We start from the raw sequence: 26412 nt of genomic DNA on the forward strand, positions 1-26412 counted from the left end.
ACCGCCGTTAGAATCTCTCTCACGATTAGCCGACGCGGGCACCATTCTCTCTCTTTGTCTCCCTCTCTCTCCATAATCATTCTCCACGCGTCGCGTTGACCACGTGGCACTATACATCTTTTATACAAAACCAAAGATAACAAAACACTTTAAATTTTTTTTATTTCTTTTTGGTATTAAATACTCGAGTGCGTTGTGGGCTCATGTTTGTTGTTTTTGGGCGAAGGGGCGGCTATGTAGCTTTCCAATTTTTTAATTTTTATTGACGAAAAAGAAAATGAAAAATAAAGCAGTCAAACTCAAAGTTGAAATGGAGCTTAGAGTCGAACAAGTCACGCATTAACGCTCTCTTTCTTTCACGCGATCGCCGTCGGCACGTGTTTAGCGGTGAGATTCACTCTCCTGCATTGAAACGCGTTTACTTAGCCGCGCGTCCTCCTGATGTCGCCACGTATTTTTTTTACAATTTTGCGTCATCCAATATTATTTATTGTTTTTGGTTTCTTTCTCTCTGCTTTTCAGGCGCCGCTGCTCAATTTATTTCCTAGTAGTAGTTTTTTTTAATTTACCACTCTCCTCTCTTTATTTATTAACTCCCTGATTAGCTCAATATCCGAGTATCTATCTATTTTTTACAGGTATTTTCATGCGCATATAAATGGTAATTTAAATTTCAAACAAAATTTTGAGAAAACTAGAGTATTATGCATACATTTTTAATTCACTTTACTCATTTCGAAAAGAAAATTTGAGATATTATATAAAACATAATTACTGAGTAAATGAAATGACTCACAGATTTATTCAGTTTTTTTTTCTTTAATCTCAATAGCATTAACTTGGAGTCAAACAAATTAACTATTAAGGGAAAACATAATGAGTCCAGTCAATCATAAGTTTAATACTTTATACTTTGTACATATATATGGCAACAAGGTTTGTTGTACATGTTGTGCGGCTGATAGATAAATAAGCTCTCTGATTTGAAACAATCTCATAACAAAGCGTGCAAAATTCAAGTTAGTTGTACTCACTGCCTATCTTTTAAGAGGAGAGCCAGCTTTTAATTCGATCCTAAATCACGTGAGCAAACGGAACCAAGGGATAAAAAAAAAAAGAAAGAGTTCTTAATTCAGAAATTTTGTTTAACCATAGACATTAAATTATGATATGGGATTACATTCTTAATTGGGAACCTTGGTTAAAAAAAAAAAAAAAAAAAAAAAAAAAAAAAAAATCAAAATCAAAATCTTATCAGCATTTATGGGAATACATTGTGTGGGCAAACAGCAAACTCCACGCATCTCCATTTAATGCGTCAAACAAATTTGTCCGGATTTTTTCTTCTTCCTTTTTTTTTCTTTTTTCCTTTTGATCCAATGTATCAAACTTTTGTTACATTGTAACTAAAAAGTGTATCTAACATTGTATCAAAAGTTTAGTACATCAGATAAGCAATGTATCTAAACTCATCGAGTTAGAAAAAGTTCCTCATTAAGTGATATTTTCTGATTTGATGTCATGAGAAAACTTTAATGCAGAGATTATATAGTTTAATTTTCTTATTGCTGAAATATTCATCAATTAAAAAAAAAAGATACTGAGATAAAGTGTTATTTAAAAGGTATATAAAGTAATTAATTCTATATCTATTTTTTTGACAATGTATTTAACAGTGTAAAATACAACAATTAAATCATTAATATGATGATAAACAGAAATTAAAAAAACGCTTGGTGGGGTAAAAAAGAAAAAAAAAACGAAGGGTTGATAAAAAAATAAAAAATAAAAAGCAAAATTCATTGTAAAAAGGAAACAAAAACACGTGGCAAAAGATAAGTGGTGGTAAGAGAGAAAAAAAAACCATGAAAACCGCTGGTGTTTTTTAAGAGAAGCCGCTAAAACCATTTCAGGCTTTGACTGTTCTCACAACAAAGCGCCCCAAAAGGAGCGTCGCTTTTACTCTCTCTCTCCCATCCTCATCATCCATCTTATATATAAACAACCTCTCTCCCCCATCCTCTTCTTCCTTCAATTATCACACCCACTCTCAATCTCTTATCTTCCGATATGGCCAAGATGGGCTTGAAACCCGACCCGGCTACTCCTACTAACCAGACCCATATTAATAATACTGCCAAGGAGATTCGTTACAGAGGCGTTAGGAAGCGTCCTTGGGGCCGTTACGCCGCCGAGATCCGTGATCCTGGCAAGAAAACCCGCGTCTGGCTTGGTACTTTCGATACCGCCGAGGAAGCGGCGCGTGCTTACGATTCAGCGGCGCGTGATTTTCGTGGAGCTAAGGCTAAGACCAATTTCCCCACTTTCCTCGAGCTCACTGATCAGAAGGTGCCTGCCGGTTTCGCTCGCAGCCCTAGCCAGAGCAGCACGCTCGACTGCGCTTCTCCTCCCACGGCGGTTGTGCCGTCTGCTACGGCTGGAAATGTTCCGCCGCAGCTCGAGCTTAGCCTAGGCGGCGGCGGCGCGTGTTATCAGATCCCGATGGCGCGTCCTGTCTACTTTTTGGACCTGATGGGAATCGGTAACGGAGGTCGTGGTCAGTCTACTCCGGTGTTTAGGCCGTCGGCGGTGCATGCTGCGACTAAGGTTGCCTGTGGAGGAGCCCAAAGCGACTCTGACTCGTCCTCTGTCGTCGATTTCGAAGGAAGGTTGGAGAAGAGATCTCAGCCGTTAGATCTAGATCTAAACTTGCCTCCTCCGTCAGAACAAGCCTGAGCGTTTTAGCGGTGTCGTTTCAATTCGAAGCGCATGCGTTATCTTTTTTTTTCTTTTGAGCTGAGAGAATTCGTTTTCTCCTAGTTTTTTTTCTCTCTCAGATGAAATTATTAATCAGTTTTTAGAAAGGAAGAAAAAATTATATCTGAGAGAGAGAAAAATTATAATTTTAGCTGACATGGATCGTTATGTACATATTATTACATAACCGGGGGAGATCTGAACTTTTGTTGTGTGTTTTTAATTTTTTTTTGCGACTTGGTTTTAACCCATGTTGTTCCTCCTATGTTTTTTTTTTATATAATTTTTGTTGTTCTTTTCAATCAATAATTTGGTAATCTTCAGAATGGTGTTATCTAATCTAATCTAATTTCATAAATGATTAATTACTGCTTATGTACTTTATCTGGCGGCTTCTTCTATATTGGCCTTCGTTTCCAATATCGTTAACAAAATAATAAAATTTGATAAAACAATCACAAATAACTGTGTAAGATGAAGGGCGTAAAAGAAATCTAAAATTAAAAAAAAGTGATTAAAAAAAGGTTAGTTGAGTTGTGAGTTGTGAGAGATGAGTTGAGTATGTCGTCGTCGGGGCTTTTTAAACAAATGGTCTAAGTTTCCAGCAGACACGCAGCCGGCGTGTGTGGGCCCCCACTCTTTTCTTCTCTCTGCGGCGTATGTTAGAAAATTCTTCGCGCTTACGTCATTAAGTAGGGTCTACTTATACAGTACGGACATACAAGAGGGCTCTATTTGTTTTTTCTTTTGGGCTAATTTTTGTAGATGAACATTTAACACTCTATTTAGGTTGTGACAGAGAGAACCTAGACTTTAAATTTGATAGATTCTTCTTCTTCCGTTTGAAAAGAGGACAATAAAGGAGATCTAGAAGGAGTATAATAATTTTATTTGGAAAAGATCTCTATAATTGAGTAAACAAATTTTTGTCGGCAAAGATTAAAACAAAAAGGAGTAAATAGATTCTCTTAAACAAAACAACTAGTCTAGATATTGGTTTACATAATTACTTGTATTCTTTAAATATGACATTGAATTGATTCGGAGTTGAATTCGACTAAAAAAAACATCATTTGACCTAATTGTGTGTTTTTTTTATATATAAAATTATCCTTTTGGCCAATTGTTTCTAGATGGCTGGTTTAAATGGATTTTGATTATATTTGATTTTTGTTCGGTAAGCAAAAATTACTAGTATTAGTGAAAACAATGATGGCGTGATGTGGTTAAAATGTAAATTAGATTCAATGATGTTAAGGAAAGAGTAGTAATTTAACGTTTGAAATAAGGAAAAAACGACGACGTATAAGAGGAAGATTGTGAGAGAGAGATAAAAAGAAAAAGAAAGCGGCTTCATAATGAGAGGCAGAGAAGAGATGGTTTGATTGAGATTCTTTGTCTCCAACTCCGCAATCAAAAAGAGTCAAAATAACGATGCCTTCGTGATTCGCGTGTACATTTAACGGCTTAGATTCTTTTTCCTTATACACGTGGTTCGATCTTATAATTTCAGTTTTATATATATAATTCCGAAAGAAAAAGAAAAAAGAGTGAGGCGGCACCGACGGCCAAGCAAAAGCAGCGCGAGTGATCCTTTTCAGAAGAGACCGAATCAGAGACGGTGGCGCCCACTTTTTGCCACAAAATTTAAAAATCTTAGTATATACTTATGAGAAATAGTACTAGTACTTTGTAGTCTTCGTAGTATTATTTCAAAAGTCATCGTCCTCTCTTTATTATTAACAGCGAGCTGCGACCAAATGACTTTTACAATTTTCCAAAAATAACGAATGTTTTACTCTTATCTTTTATCATATTCAAACAGTTTCACACACGCAAGTTAATTTAATGGTTAAAAAAGTTGACTGATATTTTAAGAATATGAAACAGCAAGTGAAACACTCATGTTATTTACATTCTATTTAACTATTACGGGTTATTTGATTTTTATAACATATTCCTTTTAATTTCATCTTATTTTTGGAGGCCAAGTGTGTGTTTTTCAATATAATTATCTAATTAATTAAATAGATATTATTAAAATTTAAGATTTCATGTTTGATAAATGCTTCATTAGGAAGGAATTAATGTTCGCCTTAGAAATTACAATTTTACAATTAAAACAGTATTTGTTCCATTTTTTGTTAATAAAATCATACTATATAACAAAATTAAAATTTACTTCTTTTTTTTCTTTTTCGGATAAAAAAATTTACTTCTTCGATAATAAATTTTAGTTGTTTAGTAATTATCACATTTTAAAATATTAGTTTCATGACTTTTACAAATGTAGAATTTAATTAGTTTCCATACGCAAGATAAGAAAAATAATAGTCCAATAAAGTTGTTGAATTAAAAAAATGATAGCTCAAGATATAGTGATATACCCGGTCAAATCCGGTTTGAACTATTATTGTAGACTGTTAAGTGAAAACCGGAGTCGGAGAGTAAGAAGTTGCATGTGTTTGAGAATCTGGCGCGTGTGAAAGTGGCATGGATGTAAATTCCGTGTTGACGAGGTTTATGTCGGGAGTCTTGGTTGTCTTCACGTGCATCTCCACCGTCCGATAAAGTTTGATTCTCACTGTCTTTTTTTTCTTTCCCATTATTGTTTTTTTTCTAAATTATTTTACCAAGCCAATTGAATTACGTGAAGGACTCCGTAAATTGAGGTATTCTAATTTTTGGCCCCTCATCTCATCATCTTGCTCCCCCATAATAAACCCCACCTCCCAGAATTTTTTCAATACGAGAAACCTTTTTTTTACAACAAGATTAATTTTCAGATTAAAAAAAAACTACAAAAGTTTGAAAAAATGAAAATGCGGAGAAACAGGCGCACACACCAATCTTATCATATAAAGTTGGATTTTGAAAATTAGCCATTAACAAGATTTTGACATGTGTGAAGTTATCAATCTTAGATTTTGACAATTATAAAAGTTAATAATGTAAAAAGATAATTATCAAAAATTACTGAATTTATTATAAATACAATTTTTTTTTGAAATAATTATAAGGAGATTATATATATATATATATATATCATAAAATTCAAAATTATAGTATTATTTATTTATTTTTAATTTTAAGTTATTAATTATACAAAAAAAAGGAATTAAAGAAAATATAGAGTTTTTTTTTGTCGGCCAACGTTTCTTACCATTTAAATAAAGAGGTACATAGTTTTACAAGATTAACTAAACCAAGAGATATCATAAGAGAGTTTACAATTCTAGCTTTTTTTGCTAATGCATCAGCAGATACATTTGATGTCCTACTGATAAAAGTGAAATGATGAAGACTGGTGGACAATTCAAGTATGTCATCCAGATGGCCTTGAATTTCTGTAAACTCATTCGGTGGCTTGCCTTGCTCTTTAGCTTTCTGAAGGTATGTATATATGGTCTTCGAATCTTCACAGAATACTATTGGTTTGTAGTCCAAACGTTTGACATGGATGAGCGCTTCTTTGATCGCAATGGCTTCTGCTTCAAGAGCTGTATTGGTGGGCTCAATTGATGAGGATCCTTTGAGAATACATTTGCCCTGGGCATTATGTAGTTCCCATCCTATCCCAGCTCTGCTTTGATTATTTAACCATGATCCATCTGTATAACAATAGAATATGTTAGTTTGGTTCAAAGCAGCTCTATTGGTGACCATATTAGTCTTCTCATGTTGTTCATGCTTATTGTCGTGAGTCAACGATCCATTGTTCGCCTCCTTCCATAAACTAAAATCCGTGAGAGCTTTGCGTATGATATCAGGAATGGACCATCTTTTGCTATTGTAAATAAGGTCATTGCGGGCTTTCCAAATCCGCCAACCAATGAACGGGAAAATGTACTCCTTTAGAGAGGCTACGTTTTCCTTGAAATGAGATGCTGAAATATTTTAGCAAGAGAATTGTGAGAGTCTAACTGACCTGCATTAATAGGCATAGCAGAAAGCTCCCAAACTTCTCTTGATATTCTGCAGTGGAAAAGGAGGTGAATGATGGTCTCTTGTGCTTCTCCACAAAAGTGACATTCTCGTGGAATATTGATATTCCTTAATACTAATGTCTCAGCAACCGGAAGAGCATTATGAAGGACTCTCCACCATAAGTGCTTGATTTTTGGTGGGACAAACAGAGACCACAATGATTTCCAAAGTGTACTTGCGGTTAGGATAGACTCTTCATCCACTTTGCTGAGTTGATGGTAGCCTGATTTTACTGAATACTGACCATTTTTTGTAAATGTCCATATAGGCATGTCAGGTACCTTGACGAAACGTGGTATGATTCTCCGGATGTGACTAATATCTTGTGGATGCACTAATTCGCGAAGTTTCTCCTCACTCCACTGGTTTGTACTTGGTGTAAGAAGATCCACCACCTTAAGCGAGTTGGGATTTGTCTGATTCGAATTCGCTCTCCTAACTGGTCGAGGAGGGTTATCAATCCATGGATCTTGCCATATTCTTACAGTATTACCATCTCCTATTCTCCATTTGAGGCTTTGTTTAACTAGTTGTATAATTTGGTATATGCTCCTCCAGGCATGACTAGGTCGATGTCCCAACTTTGCATCCGTCAACACCGACTGTGAGAAGTATTTAGCTTGGAGGACTCTTGCAAGAAGGGATTGAGGCTCTTTGAGAATTCTCCATGCCTGTTTTGCTAATAAGGCAATGTTGAATTGATGAAGATCTTTGATTCCCATTCCTCCATATTGCTTCAGTTTGGTCATCTTGGCACAAGAAATCCAAGGTATCTTGTTTTTTTCTTTAGCTCCAAACCACCAAAACTTCCTGATTTGTCCTGTAAGATGATTTATGATTTTCTGAGGTAGCAAAAAACAGGACATTGCATAAGTAGGAAGAGCAGTAGCAACCGCTTTAATCAAAACTTCCTTCCCTCCGGGAGAAAAGAGATTAGAATACCAGCTATTCAACTTATTTTGCACTTTCTGTGATATATAAGCAAAAACATTTGCTTTATTTCGTCCTATCGCTTCTGGTAAACCCAGATATTTCCCAAACCCACTATTTTTATTGATCCCTAGAGAATTCATAATACTCTGTTGGATGTCTGGGTGAACAGTCTTACCAAATTGAATAGCTGACTTTTGGAAGTTGACATGTTGGCTTGATGTTGATGCGTAAATCTTTAGTAGATTGATAACTCTTTGGCATTCTTCTTCATCAGCTTTACAGAAAAGAAAGGAATCATCAGCAAAGATCGTTTATAGAGTTAATTTTAACTTTTAAATTTTGTATATATAAACATAGACCGTTTCATATTTAAATAATTTATTCAAAAACACTGCTTTCAACTTTGTTTAATTGGGAAATTTTTTTTAATGGGAAGATAATTTTTTCTTATTTTTTAAACCAAAATTTTTCTCCAACTTTTTACCTTTTCAGTAGAGAATAGGTAAGATTAATATGTTGATCCAAAAAAAATTAATATATGCGTTTTCTTTTCCTAATACTATATTTTAAATTGTTTTATTTAATTTATATTTTATCTTTGAATTATTTGAGATTCATATATTACTGTGCTTATAATTTTCTATTGTTTCTTTAATTATGTACGTCAAATTAATTTTCTTCTAATTTTTCAATGGTTGGTCATAAACCCTTCTTTTTTTTTCAAACATAATTGTTACCATTATTCATTCAATCTCAAAGGGAGATAATAATTAGAAGCTCATCAACCTAATGGATTGATAAAATAGGCTAATCAAACATAAGCTTACAACAAACATAGATCGATAGATTAGAAAAAAATAAATCGTTGTTGATAGATCCATAGGAGCTCAAAGATTGTGACACCCTGGTTTGCGGAAAAGTTTAAAAAGAATTGATTTTGGCCACATATGTCACCAAAATGCACTTACTTTTCTGGTCAAAGTTCCTGAGAGAACTTCATGATGGGTGACCTTCCTGGAAGTGATTTTCGAAATTGTGCAAGTGAGGACAAAATACAAGAAAATATCATTTGTTGATTTGTAGGATCGGTAAATAAGTTTTTAAAGCCTCCCAGACGTAACAAACCAGTCATCGAATATGGATGGGTCCACGGACCAGGAATAGATGTAGAACCCACTTAGGAAGGTGGGCCCATGGATTAAGAGTGGACATGGGCTCAGTAAGCAAGGTGGAGGTTGAGGCGTTACAGAGACAGAGCCTACATCATGATGTGTCAAAGATACTTCTAAAAATACATTGGGAAATTTAACATTAGTTACTATCAAAAGATTTTGTGACGTTAGTAAAAGGTTTTTACTTTCATTGGTTGTCGGAGCAAGCCATTTTGATATAGCAAAAAGACGTGAACATGTTCTCTCTACACATAAAAAGGGCATAGCCGAGGTTCTCTCTATAGTGGAGAAGGGAGGAAGGTGGAAGAGATTGAACGCAAGGTTATCTCCCTAAGGGAGGAAAGCGGAACCAAGGTTCTCTCCATGGTGGAGGAGGTTGGACGCAAGGTTCTCTCCATAAAGGATGAAAGTGGAGCCGAGGTTTTCTCCATGGTGGTCATACATTATTATGATGATACATCATTGATTAGTGTATTATATAATATATTTTTATTCAAAATGTTTTCTGAGCTAACAATTTTAGTAATTAAAAAACTATGCAATAGTGAAAGTAAATAGTAGGCTTAATGTGTTCATATTGACATTTTTTAACTGATGATAAAGAATATATTTGTAATATAAAGTATAATTAGGTGTAAAAAATACATTTTTAATAGTATCAAATAAAATATTTGTAAATGAATATAAATTAGTGTATTATAATAAAAAAATTTATAAATAACATATAACAAATTTTAATATATTTTTATTAAATTTAATTTAATTTATAAAACTTTAAATCCGCATATTAAACGGTCCTCTTCTAGTTCTATATACATGGATGGGTAGAATTAATAAGATACAGGTTAGTCGCAGATATAGATATCAGGGACACGTCTTAATAATAAAAAATACTAGTATTTTAATAATTACAGTGGGAATAATAATAATTCGTTAAAATCAATTTAGAATACACATGGTAGATAAGACACGTGTGAAACAAGATTAGCTGCGGCGGCCGCTTTTTATTGGTGGAACCCACACGCTTGATAATAAGCGTCATCCAGAATCTCAATCCCAACCAACCAGATTTTTTTCCCTCCTTTTTTTTTTCTTCTCACCCGATTCGATTTCCAAGTCGGCCACACTATGATGGGGTTGTATAAAAAGTAATAGGACCAATAAGCAAAATTCATTAATCGCAACAAATAAGTATCTCAATCATCTTCTCTTTTTAAAATAAGTAGCACACTGCATTAAAAGCCCTCAGGAAAAAAATGAATTACGGAGGCATCGCTTCCAAATAAGTAACATCATTTTATTAATTTGGACAATATTTTTGTTAAGGATAGTTTTATAATTTTAATAAATTTAAATTTTTAAACAAAGATCATATATTATTTAAGTGATAATTTTTAAAAAATTATTAAAATTATATGTTATTGGTTTGATAATTTACAAAATATATATTAAAATCTCATATTATTTGTTTAACGATAACATAAGACCAAAACATTTAATAACATAAAGGAAAGAGTATAACAACCTTAATCTAAAATATTTGATTAAGTCTCGTTATCAAAATGAAAGTAGCCATACATAACAAAATATTTGATAACAAAAAGGAAATAGTATAACAACCTTAATCTAAAAAGATAAAAACAACGGACAATAAAACTTTAAGAGAAACAATAGAACCAAAAGAACAAATAATCTCAAAAATCTTAGAAAATCTTTTTCTAAAGCACAAACAAATGAGATTTACCCAAGATGCTTACAATCTTTTTATTAAGGGTGTGAATGGTTGTAACGGTTGGGGCGGACAAGTCCGTCTGCGGACTAGACTGCTTTTTATTTACTATTCAGCAAATGTAGTCTGCAGTGGTTTAGTCCAAATAAAGTAGAGACAAAACTGCAGCGGACTAACTGCAAATCGCTTTTGCATACAAATAGAGTTGGTGCGCAATGGTCTCTAATACGTTTTAAAAATGAAGTGATCTAGACTGTATATGAATTTAGCCATCCTAATCGCAATTACCATTCAAACCATAAATCAAGTTACTCGATTTGTTTGTTACCTATAAATAATTATTAATAAGATAATATTATTTGTTCTGTGAAAATTTTGTGTTATGCAAAGATAAAGCGGTTTTAGCATAAAGAAGAATGAGAATAATAATAATAGGGGGAGCCGGAGTAGTATATTTTTGTAATAAAAGAATCAAACCAATGTGAAGCAGCCACGCAGGTGGCTTCATCTGGACACATGTTACCAAATTGGGGGCAGGTGGCGCTGTTAAATGTCGTAACGGGACAGACAGTCACTATAGAAAATAAATATGGTTGCGTTTGCGTCGGCTGTGTGACGCTGATATCGTCGTTCTCACGTGTAGGAGCGCGTGAAATAGGTCCCAGTTTTGTTTTTTGGGTCCAAGTGCTTCTTTTTTTTCTTTGTAGTGCGGCGCGTGAGCCACGTGTAGGACTTGTGCTTATTACAAAACACCTTATTGGAACTCTGCAACCAAACAAGAACCACTTATTTATTCCCCATTAAAATATACGTAAACACATTCGTGTATATCTTTTTTTTCGTTTAAGAACAAGAAATTTAAACTCCGTATCATCCATCGTCTGAATCATTTCACAAGTCACTATCTATTCTTTTATTAGTCTCCTTTTTTTCTTTTCAAAACGCATTTTTCACCCTGATTTGTTGTTAGTCACTCGTTAAACCAAAAAGTATGTATTGATTTGTTTAATGAGAAGGGGGGCATTATGGGCGGTTGCCGTTACCGTTAAACCGCCGTTAGCTGCGGCATATGAGTGTTGGGTGATGTGTCAGGTCAGTTGAACTGTCGTCTATTCCATGAAACTTCGAGGAGACCTTATTGGCTTTCACGTGTCTGTTTTGACATTTAGGGTCCAAATAGTGACAGCATATTTAATTGTGCAGGACAAAAAAATTAATAATGCGATTCATACGGAAGAAATATATTTGCGGGACAAATGCGGGTAATAGAAAATAAACAGTCCAAAATAAAACTTGATTGGTGAAAAAATAATTGCGGTTTAGAATAAGCGGTACAAAATAATATAAATAATATAAATTATTATGTGTAATATAATTTCATATATTTTGTAGATATATTTTTTATACAAAATATATTTACATAAATAAACAAGATTTGTATAAACCAATTAATTATCTTTAGTTCAATCTCCTATAGCTTATTTTTTAAAGATAGATTGATTCGAATATTGTTAAAATTATTGTATTTTTATCAACACTTTATATATTTATGTGAAAAGACTGAACATCTATTTACATGACTCTTTCTTGTATTAGAAGAAGACAATTAATTTTGCTTTATTGAATGTTTGCCTTTGGTCAAAATTATATTAAAAATATATAAAAAGCTTAATTTTGGTATGTGGTAATTTATATTTAGGGAAAATGATATGAAAAAATCTTTGACAAAAAGTTATTAAATTAAAAAACAATTTTTTAATAAAATGTTTTAATAAATTTAATATACCAAACTATCGCATGTTTCTTCAATATTTATTCAATAATAATAAAGTTTAAATACAATATTATTTTATTATTTTATAACAATGATACATGAAGGAAGAGGAGAGAATAGATATCTTAGGTATTAGTTATATACGTGAGAAAAAATTACAGCTATATACTATTTTAATAATAATAAAAATAATATATATATATATACTCCATTGCGGTCTGACTGCTGGCTAATAACTTTTTTGAAGTTTTATTGCGGTCCAAGACTATTTTCTGTTCTAAAAAACGCATCCATTCTTTTCTTTGTTTTATTTGCAAAACCACGAAACTATAATAATAGTTGTGATTGGTAACTTAAGTGGGTTATTCAGAATTTTTTTCTCAATTCCGCTAAATACTTGCTTCCATTCAGGGCCTTACAATGACGCCGTCAACTCCTTTTATCCTTTTGTTCTCTTAACTAAAATTATGTAGTAATTTATTTAGTCTTTTGAAACTTGTTATCGCCGCCCTTCACGCTCCTAGCATTTTCATACTCGCTTTTGTTACTTTATATATAGTACAAAAAAAAGAAGGTAATCAGCCTGATTTACAATTTGATTGCCGACATTAAAAGAAAACTATTCATTGAAACTTCAAGGAAAAAACCAAATTCCGTTTTGTGAGGAATTGATTGAGGCTTTCATCATATATACACATATGATCACAGACATGTTACATCATAATGGAGTATTAGCTTTTTTTGTCAACGGATCACAAAATAGTAAACGTTAGGACTTCGGAGTATCAAAATAAATAAAGTACAATTACCATAAATATAGAGTTATGTTCCTTTTTTTTTTCTTTTGAACAAATTATATAGAGCTACGTTCTATAATGATTTTCATCGTTTTAACTTTTAAATCAAAGCTTCTATTAGCGTTAACTTTTTTTTTTCTGAAATTTTTTCAGTTGTCTGGTAATTAACTTTGTCTTAATTAATGGGCTCAAGTAAAGGCCTGATCAAAATGACGCGAAAATATCAACTCTAAAATTTAATATGAATGGCACGTTGGTACATTAACTCTAAAAAATTCGCGATTTGCTACCTTACGAAGAGCATGGATGATATTGATGGATTCGTAACATTTATCCAATAGTAAAAGCTGCCACACCATGCATTCCATTAATGAGTAAATCACTGCAAAAAATATTATATGAAATTTAATCTAGACATTATAATGCTACTTTGAAATATTTTACAGAATAAGTAACAATGATAACTGCAAAAATATATAATTTAATGATCATATATGAATACACAACTGCAATCAAATTTTGAAATATTTGCTAACATAATCAATCTATCTATATATATAAAAGACAACACACATTGCCCACAAAAAAAAAACAAGTTACATAATATATTAAAACAAAAAGGGAACTAAGAAAAAATATCTTTGCGAGCGATTAGCGATGCAAAGCAAAGAGAGAAACAAGAGGTCTCCGCCACCGTCTCCACGTCATCATACTCCACCATAGTTTCACGGGCGAGGATTCTCTTGTCCCTCTTGAGAATCAACCCTTTTGGTAAGCTAACAACGAGTGACCTAGACAAAAACAAAACGCCGCTGTTTAGCGTTTTCAGCGGCAGAACTGAACTCTACTCGTTCCCGGTGTCACAATCGGAGGCAACAGCAAGAGTTCAAGAAAACGTTAGCCAGTTCATCGGGAACTACATTTCTGTCTTTGTCATCTTCTTCTTAATATCTCTGTACAAGCAGACGACACCATTTTTAGTGCTGTTAGCGAGTTTTCCGGTTACGGATTATCTCGACAATTTGATTGTTAAAAAAGGACTTGATCAAGTTTACCCCTTCATTCGTCGTTTGCTCTTCTTCATCTCCAAATTAGGTTGATAAAGAAACAAGTACTATACTTAATACTTTTTGTGGACATAATGCAAGGCAAAATATCTCTTGACGATCGTTGTTGTACGAATGTTGTTTTGCAGGAATATCGGCTCTTCTTATGCGTAGAGAAGTTGTTATCGCTTTTTTCTCGTCTCTTCTTGCTGCTTACTTAAGTACAATTTTTTTTTAATCTCTTTCTATGTCTCTCTTATTTAAATGTAGGCGCGTTACGTATACTTGGGAATTAATTTTTTTGTTTTGGTATATGTTTGTAGTGATGTTATTGCACGGAGCGTTAAGGAAGTTGCGTGATTGAGACTTGGAATCTTCTAAAAGACTTTTGGGTTTTATCGCTTGGGACGAACTTAGCAATATTAACAACTAAATATATGTATTAAGACAATGATTATCAAATTACTAAACAAGAAAGCTATTCATAAACGTAAACATAAGTAATTTAAGGAAATGATTATCAAACTACATTTTTGTAATAATACAAACAAACAAAATTAGCCAAACCCTTTAATACAAACAAAATAAGCCAAACCCTTTAATAATACACAACTATGAATAGAATTTCCTCTTGAAAACTTGGGGAAGACAAATTGAAAAAAATAAAAACAAATTTGTAAAATTTTAAAAAATAAAAACCAAAGGAGAGAAAGAAAAAAGAAATCTAGAAATACATTTTTTTTTGGACAAAATCTAGAAATACCTTTAAAGATATTTTATGCACATAAATACCAAAAATTAACGCATCAATGAAATTAAAAAAACAAGCCAATGCATTCTATGTGTAGGTTGTCTCAGGGTGGGAGCTTAAAGATCACGTGATGATTGGCCTAGCCATCTGCAGAGAGAAAACAAAGAAACCCATTTCGAGGCTTTAAATGAAAACAAAGTTCCAAGTTCAAGAAAAATTGTTCCATATCGAACAAACCTTGAAAGTAAGAATCTGCCCAGTGGGCTAACGTTTGTGTTGGAACTAAACTCCTTGTTATCTTGTTTTCTTTTGTTCACTACATAGTCGGGTGTGGTTTTGGCAAAAACACGGACCGCCATGTCATGCAAATCTTTCACCGAAGCTTCTTTTGAACTGTTAGGGATTTATGGTTTTTCTCACATTAAGTGTATTCACAATCAGATGACCAAACATGTGTTTTCTCTATGTGTTGTTTAAAGTTTCATGTACCTTCCCAAAAGTTCAATCAGCTTGGCAACAAAAGCTTCACAAGAACCAGGTTTTTCACGTTCCATCGTCACAAAGGATCTCAACACTGTACGCCCAATAGATTCTTTTGGATCGTCACCAAGAGCCTACACCATGAACCAGAAGACATGATCATTTCGCTATTCGTTTAACCTACTCGCAAGTCGCAACTCATTTTTATACGCAAGTGAAAAAGATTTGATTGTAGTTATTATAGTAGCAGTACCTCTTTTAGGGACGGTATGAGCAATACTGACAATGATGCAGGCAATGAATCCCATTTGGACTCATCTTCTTCATCACTCACTTGTTCTGACCTTGGGCGTGCTTTTTGTTTACTAGACTCATCGCCAGAGTTTCTGCATAAATTGTAGCTTCGTGTTAGAAATGAGCATACTACATTCTCTGAGCATGAGAAGCTAGGATCTACATTCACCCTGAATAATCAGAATCATCGGCACTTTGTTCCCTTCTTCGGTTAACCGTCCCATCATTATTGTTCTTTCTTATTCCAAGTCTTTCTCTAGCATTTCCCCTTCTGAAGCCTGCGTCAAGTGCTGCCTTTGCCTGAAAGAAGTATTGAATATAAGTGTAAGAATCAGATGATAAATCCCAATGAACAGAAGATACCTAAAGCAATGTAAAGATATGTGGAAAAAAAAAAAGGTGATGGCTAGTACAATTCCGAGAGGCAACCTTTCAAGATAATATGAAGATTAAAGGGGATAAACAAACCTCCGCGAGATTTGCGATGCTATCTTCTGAGGCACTGGAAGTTCTCTCTTGAATCCCTAGTCTAGATTTTGGGGTTCGAGGTGATCCAGAGTCATCGTACTGTCCACGAACAACAACAGTTCCACTTGCTGAAGCATCATGAAAAGGTGTATACCTGCCGCTAGACTAACAGAGTAGAAATGGAATCTTTCATAAGACTCGGAGCTTGTTTCATTTCTGTAGATGATGTTATAATGGATCCAGGACCTTCATACCCCAGAGCTTTGTTCACGGAATATTGAAGATGATTGAGAATTTCTTGGGGTTCTTATGACAACAGTTCCCGATCCACTGAGCGATGAATCATCCTGGGATTAGAAGGACAAGGTACAAAACATATGTTACCGTGTCCTCATTCTTAAGCATACATAGACATACAATAGAGTAAATCCTAGACGTGAAACTTAAAACTAGATCCCTGCAGTAGAAATCATTACCCAAGTAACATGAAACATACATATCACGACATGCTTTAGAATATAATTTTCAGGTGCAACAATAACAGCAAAAATCGTGTCAAATAAGACGGGCTGCATTTGGCACACAAGAGGGAAAGGATCTTACTTCTTCGTTGAAGCCATCTTCATGGTCATTCCGAAAAGGATGTTTTTTGACAAAACCTCCATCAGAGGCTCCAGAAGTTGTACTACCAGTCGCAGATGACCATTGATTACCACTAGCTCTTGTTGTTCTTTGCGAAATATGATTAGAAGAAACTTCTTGGCGCCTCTCTCTCGCTTGAGGAGGTTTTAAAGCACGAACTGTTCCAATACTCTGTGACCCCCCAACGCTAAAGTCCCATCCAGCATTTTTGACAGTATTCCCCTGAAAACTGTAGCTACGAGTTATAAGAGATTTTTTCAAACAAGTAACAGAAGAAACCCCAAGCCCAGAAATCCATCGAACCTAGATCCAGGAGAGCCTTGGCTTCTTTCATCTCTAGCCACCCTAACAGTACCAGATGATTGAACTGGAGTTTTGGGACCATTCCTAGGTGTCTCTTCATCCTCTTTTACTTGGTACTTTGGCCGCTCTCTTTAAAGAGGAAAAAAGGACAGAACAACAATCGTGCTTATTCTGGATTTTCTTTTGGCATATAAAAGATCAAGACAAACATACGGGAAAACCATCTAAATGTTACTTTTGACATACAATCAATTTAGGAAAGTCATAACTGAAATCACATGCCAAATCCGTTGAAGAGAAAAAGCATCAGACCTTATCCTCTCAAGAAGTTTCGGACTTTTCCTAGCATTCTTAATAAATCTGTGTTTAATAAGTTCTCTAGCACTTGGTCTCTGAAAGTATAAGGCTTGAATAAGAGATCTTGAAATCCCACTGCTGCTGTTAAAAAAAAGCAAAGATTTCAAGGATTGCATTATAAATACCTCAGCAGGGACCTTCTTCACGCATAATGAAACAAACTCCTTGACCGGACGGGAAAAATGCTCATCTAACTGCACAGAAAAGAAAGAACGTTAAACATTAAAAGGCGGCTTCACAATCAAGAAATAGCAGTGACAGAATTTCACTGAGGCAAAGCACACAAACCAGCTGCATAACTTTATCATGTTTAAAATAAAAAAATGTGAAACCTGAGGTGGATTTTCCCGAGGAATGATAAAAAGCACTCTCATAGGATGAAGGTCAGCTAGGGGAGGTTCTCCTTTTGCCATCTCAATAACCGTAATTCCGAGCGACCAAATATCTGCTTACAATGACAACAATCCCAGCAACAGAAACAAAATTGCCAAAAAATATTAGATTTGCTGAAACATAAGACATGTCAAGCTAGAAGAGGTGGAGATCAGCATATAGACGAGATACCTTTTCATTATACCCTTCTGTGTTTTGAATCACTTCTGGTGCCATCCAAAATGGGGTTCCTACAAAAGTCTGTCATTGCTTAACATATCAGCGCACACAACCCAGGTGAGCCCTGATGAATGAACGAAAATTCTAGACCCTTAGCAGAGAACTATAGAGTTATCCGAATTGATAAGAGAAGCTTTTTGTTAAGGCCATCTTTCAGAAGATCTCTTCTAACATATAAATATTTCCATAATTGAAACATGCACAGGATTCTACTATGTAAGGCTGTAGATGAGAAATTGGAACCGGGGCTGCAGATAGATGTATAATAATAATGACCTAGTGAATAGGACTATTCAAGAGTATCATAGTCCGTGGAAAACTTAATTCAGTAAAAGCCAATAGACCGCAAGCAGCAAAATCTAAACAAGGAGACCATAAACTTTATTACCAACCCTCCTCATATATTATGGGGACATAAAAGATACATTGCACATCAGAAAGTTGAATCAGTAACAAGAATCAAAATCAACAGTGATCATTGGCATAGTAGAGTACGCACCTTTCTTCTTGATATTGTCCGCGTTAGCTGAGCAGACACACCAAAGTCCGCCACCTGATGCAAAGTGAAAAGGATGTTGAGGATGAAGCTCACGGAACTAATACTCGAAACAGAAGATATTGAAGATTTTACTGCTATAATAAAAGTAACAAAAAACCTTAACATCTCCATTCTCGGTCAACAAAATATTAGCAGCTGCAAAGAAGGGAAGAAAAAGGTTTTATACACCAAGCAGTTAAACACATAAACCACAGTAATTATATTAACGCACACAGAACCTTTAATGTCTCTGTGGATCTTTCCCTCATTATGTAGATATTCAACAGCATGAAGCAGATCGCGTGTGATACAAGCGATTGATGATTCATCCAATGGATTACCAGATTGAAGCTGCGCAAGATATATCACTTTTGAGAATTATAAGTTGTATCAGAGAGAATATAAGTACAGGACACAGATCGATACCGTGTGTGCATCACCACACACACAACTATACTTCCAAAATTCTTTAAGTTCTGAATACAAAAGTAGTGAGTTGACATACAAGATCAGCAACTGAGCCACCAGCCATATATTCCATGATGATCCACAACTTGGTGTGATGAAGATAAGAACCATAGTATTCGGTAATATACGGGCAACGACATTGTGATAAGACTGAAATTTCCTGGGGGTGGTCAACAAAAGAAAATGAGCACGACAATCCATACACACCAATGTATTAAGCTTAGAAATTGACGTCAATGCAGAGGTACCTTCTGGATATCTTCGATCTCATCTTCACTGTCAGATATCAAGTAAAAAGGTTAGTTAGAAAATTAGTAAGGAGGATTATGGTATGCTCAACCAAACACACTATAACTAACAGCTGAATCTATAAGTCTAGTAAAAGCTAAGGAAAGATTACTGCCCTTTATCCTTTGAGAATCATGAACAAAACATTCATCGAGTTATAAAATGTAATTAGTCAACTTATATCCAAAACCTTAAGAGAAGAAATGCATATATGACAAGAAAGAACTTAAAATAGAAAATGTACTCACGATTCTTCCAAGTCGATTACTTTAATGGCAACTTCTTTATTGAGGTCCTTATCAAACCTGATAAGCAACAGCACTAGCTCAGCATACAAAAAAAAAAAGATGACTTTTATCACATGAAATAATTAGATAAATGCTCAATCCATTTTTCCAAACTGGATACTTACGCTTTATAGACATCACCAAAAGATCAATTTCCAATCAACTCAATCTGACTAAATCTGGCTCCAGCTGCCTCTTGTAAACCCGCAACATCTTCCATCTCCACATACAAGGAAAAAACACTCTCTCTACTCTCCCACTGCAAACACTATATTGATAAAAATAAATAAGCCAATAACAACACAATCAGAGAGCAGAGTAGCAGACTATAACAATTATCACCAATCCCTCCCTCCTCTTCTCCCTAGAGCTAAACTCACCCCACAAAAGAATCAAAGCTGCAACGTTTACTCAATAACACGAACTTCACGAAAGTAAAAGCAAAATGCAAACTTGAATTAAATGCGAGAATCCCTTTTACTCAAAGCAAAAAAAAAAAAAAAAAAAAAAGATAAAAAGAGAATGTAAAATTGCAAAAAATCTGGCAGTTTGGTGGATTCGAGGAAGTGACAGCTGACCTATACAAATTTTGCAACTAGCCGCAAATTTGAAACAGACGTCACTGGGTTCTAGCTTATCCCGTTCGATCAATCAGATAACGAAATTCAAATTCTCTAAAGTTGAGGATCGATGCAACTTACAAGGTGATTCGACAAACAAGACGAACGGTTACTATGGGATCTCTTTGCTGCTCTTTCCTTTCGTTTGCTATAGCATTTTCTGAGAAACCACTCTCGAGTACCAAGAAGAGATCGAGGAGACACTATTGGCAGAGCAGATGAAGACGTTTCCTCGATTTGTTGATGATTGTTTTGTTCCTTTTTTGACAAAAAAAGGAAAATCAAAATATATATCAGAGCCAGGTTTCGATCCTGGGACCTGTGGGTTATGGGCCCACCACGCTTCCGCTGCGCCACTCTGATATTTGTTAATCGTTCTTTTCATTCCAACTATTGTTTTTAAAATGAGAAAGAGAAACAAAAAAATTATGGAACTCATTCCTCAGGACCCAGTTCAGAAGAACTACCCAGCCCAAGTTAAAAGCCCAATAGTCTCCAAAGCTGATTTAACGGCCCTCGTAAAAATTGAGAATAATTTCTTAGCCGATCACATATTACAACATATTTTTCGTTAATTTTTAATAAAAACCCTAGCATTTTAGGTACATTACAAGAGAAATATGGGATTAAACAAATTTTATCTGTTCGAGATTCTCCCCTTTTATTATAATCACTGCTCCTTAACTCCTTTTTTGGCCACCCCGAATAAGATTATACTACAAAATAAACTCCTCAAAAGATACGAATATCCTACTTAAAAGGACATATACAAAACTCATGAAACGGTAGTAAAGGTCCTAAGGATAGAACAGACCTTACCATATGGAAAAATTATAAATTTTTCGTGTATTATAATGGTAAAGCTTGAACCAACTTTTTTTTTTTTTCCAGCTTGAACCAACTTATTAGAAATGTTTTACAAAACTTCACTATATATATATATATAAGTATACGATTCTTTTTAAGATACAAGAAAACTAGTCATCGTTTTTTTTCAACAACAATACAATAACCTTACTCCATGTCCTCTTCTTTTATTTTGACAAATTCAAGAGTTTGCACATAAAAATTCAAAATATACAGTGTACTATATAACTAGTATATGAAAAAGGGTTGGGTCCCACAAAAGAGAAATTTTAGGAAAAGAACAGAACCGGTCAATGCGGGGAGCTAAGACTTCCGTCAGGGTTTCAGATGCAACCAGACCAACTCTCTGTTACTGCCTTTCGTATAATACTCCCTCACGCGCCACCCTTTGATTGTATTCTTCATGCGCTTTCGTTTCTTCTTCCTTCCTTATTTGTCTATGCGTAGTCTAACACGCGCTCGAGGTTAAAAACCAGACTGTTGGGTCATTCATTTGTTTGATGACAAAGCCACTCGAGTCTTACACACGGCACGTGCGCACGTGACACCTAAATCTCTTCTTCCTATATATTCTCTTTGTCGTGCCCCCTTAATCTGCGTGCGTGTCACACAGAAGTAAGTATGAATCTTGGTCCAAAACCAAATCCCATGTTTGACGACAACCAAATGAAAGGCTTTTTCCCAACGTATCACTATGGCTGCATATATATAAAAATAATGTCTTTTTAGTGAGGAAAAATGTCGCCTGATTAATTATGGTCACTGTAATTGCATCTTTAATCATAACAAGTTAACAACAACAGTTTATCCACTCCAAATCATATGATTATCTCTCTTTCAGAAAAGCAATCTTAACTACTACTATTAAAAAGAAAATCTACGGTTGATGATTGGATTCATTTTTTTAAAAGCGAATTATAAAGATTTTTTTCAGGAAGATTTTTACGTATCTTTGACTTTCTTGGTTTAAGAGATTAAAACTTTTTTTCATGCAAAAAAACTTTAACTTTGTGTTCAATTGGTTCTCTAATATTTTAATCATGTATTATATATTGTTGACTATACCAAACCCCAAGAAATTCGTATCCTATTGCCACAAGATTGTAAGTTTTTACGTATCAACAAAATATTCAGAACTAAAATAACACATAATTGAGTGAGTCGACAAACAGTAAATGTTGGTTTGGCATTCAGATTAGTCTAAAAAAATAAAAAATAAAAATAAAAGAAAATTATAACATAAAAGAGTCCATGAGAAGCTTGAGCAAGGAAGGCAGCAAAGAAAAACTATAAGGCCAAAAGCTAGAGGAGAAATATCTATATATACATACATACAGATAACACACATCGACATATTTATATAGATGGTGGGCTCAGAACATCGTCATCATCATCGACATCATCATCAAAACCATCAGCAGCAGCAACAAAGGAGCAAAGAAGCTTTAGGGATGGTGGCTCTCCACGAAGCCCTAAGAACCGTTTGTCTCAACACCGACTGGACTTACTCTGTCTTCTGGTCGATCCGTCCCCGTCCGTACGTATCTCTCTCCTTCTCTCTTTTTACTCTACAACATCTCGGTCTCTCTCTCTCTCTCCCCAAACCGATGTCTTTTTTTGTTCTTCAGGAGAGTTCGAGGCGGTGGCAACGGCTGCAAAGTTGGCGACGACAATGGAAGCTTGTAAGTTACACTTTTTTACAAAAAAAATTATAGATTACCCATATATATAGTCAAGACTTAACCTACTTTAGTTTAGTCTTTATGAAACATGGTTAAAAAAAGTCGACATTTTCCCCTATGGTTTATCACTTTACCGTATATTCACCGGAAACTTTCCTCGGAAAGAAACTAGTTAGACAGACTATTTATTAGTACTCTATAGGGTTGATTAAAATCCAAAATAATTACAAAAGTTGCATGAACATCCTAGACATGATCATGATCACGTAGCTAAGAGATGAGAGTATATCTAATCTACCTTTCAATTATAAGTTATGATCTGTTTACTAAATAAATAAAAATAACAAGTTATAAATCATGATCTGGTGGAAAAAACACCAAGTCATCAACTATAGATGATCTTGTCGAATAACCATATATAGTATCCATTTTATTTATCATAATTAATGATTTGTGATGAGAAGAGAGATTTACAAATACATTATGTATTATTGACATATTGATATACAGGATGTTGATGTGGGAAGATGGATACTGCAGAGGAAGAGGAGGCACAGAAGGCTGCTATGGAGACATGGAAGGGGAAGATCCTGTTCGTAAATCTTTCAGCAAGATGTCAATTCAGTTATATAATTATGGCGAAGGGTGGGTACTTGGTAGGTCCTTAATTACTTTTTTATTATCTTGTCTGTGCGCATGAATATATATAACTCCTGACCTTATAACCACTGCAAATTAGCCGAAAATAGAAACTATATATCTTCGCTTTTTTTCTGGGGTTTGCAACATATATACTTCTTGGCTCTTGCCAACAGGTTAATGGGGAAGGTTGCTTCTGACAAATGCCATAAATGGGTTTTCAAGGAACAAACTGAATCTGAATCTAATGCGTCTAGTTACTGGCAAAGCTCATTTGATGCTGTAAGTTTTTTGTTTACAGAATAAATGACACATTTATTTATAAAAAGATTTCACTCTGCAAGACTGAGATCTTTCTCTTGAAAATGCAGATTCCTTCAGAGTGGAATGATCAGTTCGAATCTGGGATTCAGGTAATATAAAGAACAATATTTAACCATATATGATATGAGAATGTTCCTGAATTTCTTGTTTCTCAAGTAACCTTTGCATCTACAGACCATAGCTGTCATTCAAGCTGGACATGGCCTTTTACAACTTGGTTCTTGCAAGATTGTAAGTTTTCACAGTAAATTAGTTTTCTCACTGGGGATCTTTCGGTTATGTTCTCTAAACGGGCTGGTATTGTTACTCAGATACCTGAAGATCTGCACTTTGTTCTTCGGATGAGGCACACGTTTGAATCACTCGGCTACCAATCCGGCTTTTACCTCTCTCAGCTCTTCTCCTCAAACCGAACCACTTCGTCTTCAAACACATCGCTCATGGGTTCAAACCACCCTATACTTCCTCCACAAACTCAACCATTACAACCCTCTCTTCCTCACTACAGCTGGAGCGGTACAAGCCAACGACCGATGATGGCTCAAACCTCTTTGCCTAACTACCAGCCTCACATGCCTTTTCCAGTAATGCCACACTCGAACAAAGAACAAGACCCCGACGTGAAATGGCCCACGGGGCTATCTTTCTTTAATGCATTGACTAACAATGTCAACGCTAAGCTTCTGTTTGACTCAGAGGGGTTAGGTGACAAAACAGACCACCAGGGCCACCAAAACAATAGCCAGGAACAGAGCAATTCTGAGAGTCAAGCGAATCCGAGCGAGTTCTTGAGCCTTGATAGTCACCATCGAAACATGAGTTTCTTGGAGTGATGGTTTTCATGTCTGACCCTCTTGTTTGGTTCTGTTTGGATCCAAACAGAACTTAGTTTGGTTCTGTTTCTGTGTCTCTTGTTTGTTGTTTGGATTTTTTCTCATCACTTCTGTTAAACATAGTTAATCTACTTATCTCTTTTTTTCATTTATTTTTTATTTTTTTCAACTTAAGCATTTTTCTTTCCTAAAAACTTTTCTAGACCCTTTATCTTACGACATAAGTTTTGTTCTAAAATAAATTATAACAATTTCAAATCACCAAGTTCTTTTGTTGTTGAAAATATATTTTGACATTGCAATTGTATTTTTAAATTTACTATAAATAAATCTGTTTGTTTTCGTAATTTATCAGATATAGTCAGGTTGAAGATACTTTTTTTTTTTTTTGTGCAAAAGGTTGAAGATACTTAAATTGTATTTTTAAAGACAAAAATTTAGTTACAGAATCGCCAAAAACCCACAAGCCAATATAGTTTTTTTACTATTGAATGAACAATCATCTTTGTTTCATATATAACCACGTCACCACTCATCATTTCACAAATCTCAAGCTTCTTCCAATGCATGACACTCTCTACAAGCAAAAATAGCCGCCATTAAAATTCTTCTCCACAGCTTCATCACCCTACTCCCCCTTCTCTCCTCCGTCTTCTTCCTCACCCTCGCCACCTTCTTCTTCCGCCCACCGACCCTTATCCCTCCACTCATTTTCACCGGCACGGGAGTTATATATTGCCACCGCTGCGATGAATACGACCTGTACAGAGACGCAGTCACAATCTCCGTCGCTTTCCTCCTCGTCGAATTTACTGTTTTGCAACATTTACTATTCGGAGGTTTTATATCCAACGGCTTGTTGTGAATGTGAGTAATGGGACTGTTGTTGTTGCAACCGACGTTGCAACTGCTCGTTCGTGGAGAGTGAGAAGCTGAGCTGCTATTACTACCAAAACTGCTCCTGCTGTTCGTACTATTGCTCCGGGATGAGATTGACTGCTTTGTATACATACTGCTGGCCGCAGGGAAAGCGTGTGGCAAGAGACGGCCGTTGAAGAAGAGGTGATCAGCGGGAGAATTCTCATTGAACGAGTCTTGCGACGGAGAAGATGGAGTCAACGATCCGAACTCAAACTCCGGCGGCGACTCGTCAGTGTCTGTGGTTTGCCGATGATTCACCATTTTTGATACTTTGATTTATGTGGTTCGTCTACTTCGTTTAAATAGAGAGGAGGACACGTGGCGAAATATGTACGGAAGTATTGAGGAGGGAGCCAAATAAAAAACTTGCCTAAATTGCGTTTGTTACACGTGGCAAAGTAAAATGATTGTGTTTTGTAAATGATCTTGTCTAAATTGCGTCGATGGTCGACCGGATCACGGTCCACGGATTAGTTAATTAATCTTCTAAGTTAACACGCTCATTTTTATTAAAATTCTTGCGCTTATCTTGTTGCATTGTAAATTCATGTCCTCTACAAACTATTTCTAACTTTATAAAAAATTCTCTGCTGTATGTAGCTCACATGTTTTACGCAGGGGACACAAGTCTCCCAAAGATACGCTTAGGGCTAAAGCAAAAGCAACAATGGCTTTTATATACTACAACCTTATCAAACGAGCTTATTATCACAAAAAGATGGAAAGATTCTCTGCTGCTAATCTAACAATTTAGAGATTAAAAATATCCAAAAGTAATTTTAAGATAAGAAGAAATTAAAACACACAATACAGCAGTATCAACAAATTTTAAAAGACAAAAGA

General features: G+C 35.0%; 5 protein-coding genes and 1 non-coding gene across 15 annotated transcripts; 3 read left to right on the top strand and 3 right to left on the bottom strand.

The window, feature by feature from the left end:
* The first annotated feature begins 1616 nt into the window (after nucleotides 1-1616).
* Nucleotides 1617-3083, top strand: LOC104779892 (ethylene-responsive transcription factor 4). The gene has a single exon (XM_010504318.3). The coding sequence runs from the start codon at nucleotides 2071-2073 to the stop codon at nucleotides 2734-2736; it is 666 nt and encodes a 221-aa protein (XP_010502620.1). The 5' UTR covers nucleotides 1617-2070; the 3' UTR covers nucleotides 2737-3083.
* An 8503-nt stretch (nucleotides 3084-11586) lies between these two features.
* On the top strand, nucleotides 11587-14559 carry LOC147949606 (PRA1 family protein H-like). The gene is made up of 5 exons (XM_087509631.1): nucleotides 11587-11670; nucleotides 13303-13309; nucleotides 13780-14244; nucleotides 14345-14416; nucleotides 14519-14559. Exons 1-5 carry the CDS (start codon nucleotides 11587-11589, stop codon nucleotides 14557-14559), a joined length of 669 nt encoding a protein of 222 aa, XP_087365757.1.
* Nucleotides 14560-14676: 117 nt separating this feature from the next.
* Nucleotides 14677-20568, bottom strand: LOC104779912 (uncharacterized). Of its 9 annotated transcripts, none has more exons than XM_087506725.1 (21): nucleotides 20385-20568; nucleotides 19809-19942; nucleotides 19645-19701; nucleotides 19357-19384; nucleotides 19146-19268; nucleotides 18880-18991; nucleotides 18759-18796; nucleotides 18602-18655; nucleotides 18055-18123; nucleotides 17823-17935; nucleotides 17616-17684; nucleotides 17446-17525; nucleotides 17134-17262; nucleotides 16792-17059; nucleotides 16443-16535; nucleotides 16189-16353; nucleotides 15890-16020; nucleotides 15680-15812; nucleotides 15436-15560; nucleotides 15184-15339; nucleotides 14677-15093 (listed from the first exon to the last, which is right to left on the bottom strand). In XM_087506725.1, the coding sequence occupies exons 10-21, from the start codon at nucleotides 17901-17903 to the stop codon at nucleotides 15063-15065; spliced, it is 1461 nt and encodes a 486-aa protein (XP_087362851.1). In that variant the 5' UTR covers nucleotides 17904-17935; nucleotides 18055-18123; nucleotides 18602-18655; nucleotides 18759-18796; nucleotides 18880-18991; nucleotides 19146-19268; nucleotides 19357-19384; nucleotides 19645-19701; nucleotides 19809-19942; nucleotides 20385-20568; the 3' UTR covers nucleotides 14677-15062. The 9 variants fall into 9 exon arrangements, with proteins under 9 accessions (XP_087362851.1, XP_087362847.1, XP_087362858.1 ...); XM_087506721.1 differs by having other exon boundaries at nucleotides 19809-19951; XM_087506732.1 differs by having other exon boundaries at nucleotides 19645-19717; nucleotides 20385-20523.
* A 26-nt stretch (nucleotides 20569-20594) lies between these two features.
* Nucleotides 20595-20666, bottom strand: TRNAM-CAU (transfer RNA methionine (anticodon CAU)). Its single transcript has one exon. It is a non-coding gene; the product is annotated as a tRNA-Met (tRNA).
* A 1684-nt stretch (nucleotides 20667-22350) lies between these two features.
* Nucleotides 22351-24796, top strand: LOC104779919 (protein RICE SALT SENSITIVE 3). 2 transcript variants are annotated; one of them, XM_087452724.1, is made up of 7 exons: nucleotides 22351-22707; nucleotides 22799-22852; nucleotides 23363-23497; nucleotides 23668-23773; nucleotides 23863-23904; nucleotides 23990-24046; nucleotides 24127-24796. In XM_087452724.1, the coding sequence occupies exons 1-7, from the start codon at nucleotides 22535-22537 to the stop codon at nucleotides 24646-24648; spliced, it is 1089 nt and encodes a 362-aa protein (XP_087308850.1). In that variant the 5' UTR covers nucleotides 22351-22534; the 3' UTR covers nucleotides 24649-24796. The 2 variants fall into 2 exon arrangements, with proteins under 2 accessions (XP_087308850.1, XP_087308852.1); XM_087452726.1 differs by having other exon boundaries at nucleotides 22439-22707; nucleotides 23363-23508.
* A 257-nt stretch (nucleotides 24797-25053) lies between these two features.
* LOC104745819 (uncharacterized) lies at nucleotides 25054-25836 on the bottom strand. The gene has a single exon (XM_010467172.3). It carries the CDS (start codon nucleotides 25828-25830, stop codon nucleotides 25198-25200), a length of 633 nt encoding a protein of 210 aa, XP_010465474.2. The 5' UTR covers nucleotides 25831-25836; the 3' UTR covers nucleotides 25054-25197.
* Between the last annotated feature and the right edge of the window lie 576 nt (nucleotides 25837-26412).

Source organism: Camelina sativa, chromosome 1 (genome assembly GCF_030686135.1).
Source record: "Camelina sativa cultivar CO46 ecotype springtype chromosome 1, ASM3068613v1".
Classification (NCBI taxonomy): domain Eukaryota; kingdom Viridiplantae; phylum Streptophyta; class Magnoliopsida; order Brassicales; family Brassicaceae; genus Camelina; species Camelina sativa.

Excerpts from the sequence above, each read along its gene's own strand:
- LOC104745819 (XM_010467172.3), bottom strand. The coding sequence starts at position 25,830 with ATGGTGAATCATCGGCAAACCACAGACACTGACGAGTCGCCGCCGGAG.
- LOC104779892 (XM_010504318.3), top strand. The coding sequence starts at position 2,071 with ATGGCCAAGATGGGCTTGAAACCCGACCCGGCTACTCCTACTAACCAG.
- LOC104779912 (XM_087506736.1), bottom strand. The coding sequence starts at position 19,181 with ATGGAATATATGGCTGGTGGCTCAGTTGCTGATCTT. Across the intron at positions 17,685-17,822 it reads CTCGGGAAAATCCACCTCAG|TTAGATGAGCATTTTTCCCG; the intron begins GTTTCACATTTT and ends TTTTCTGTGCAG. Across the intron at positions 16,536-16,791 it reads AAGATGGCTTCAACGAAGAA|GATGATTCATCGCTCAGTGG; the intron begins GTAAGATCCTTT and ends TTCTAATCCCAG.
- LOC104779919 (XM_087452724.1), top strand. The coding sequence starts at position 22,535 with ATGGTGGGCTCAGAACATCGTCATCATCATCGACATCATCATCAAAAC. Across the intron at positions 22,708-22,798 it reads TGGTCGATCCGTCCCCGTCC|GAGAGTTCGAGGCGGTGGCA; the intron begins GTACGTATCTCT and ends TTTGTTCTTCAG. Across the intron at positions 22,853-23,362 it reads GGCGACGACAATGGAAGCTT|GATGTTGATGTGGGAAGATG; the intron begins GTAAGTTACACT and ends ATTGATATACAG.
- LOC147949606 (XM_087509631.1), top strand. The coding sequence starts at position 11,587 with ATGAGAAGGGGGGCATTATGGGCGGTTGCCGTTACCGTTAAACCGCCG. Across the intron at positions 14,245-14,344 it reads CTTCTTCATCTCCAAATTAG|GAATATCGGCTCTTCTTATG; the intron begins GTTGATAAAGAA and ends GTTGTTTTGCAG. Across the intron at positions 14,417-14,518 it reads TCTTCTTGCTGCTTACTTAA|TGATGTTATTGCACGGAGCG; the intron begins GTACAATTTTTT and ends ATATGTTTGTAG.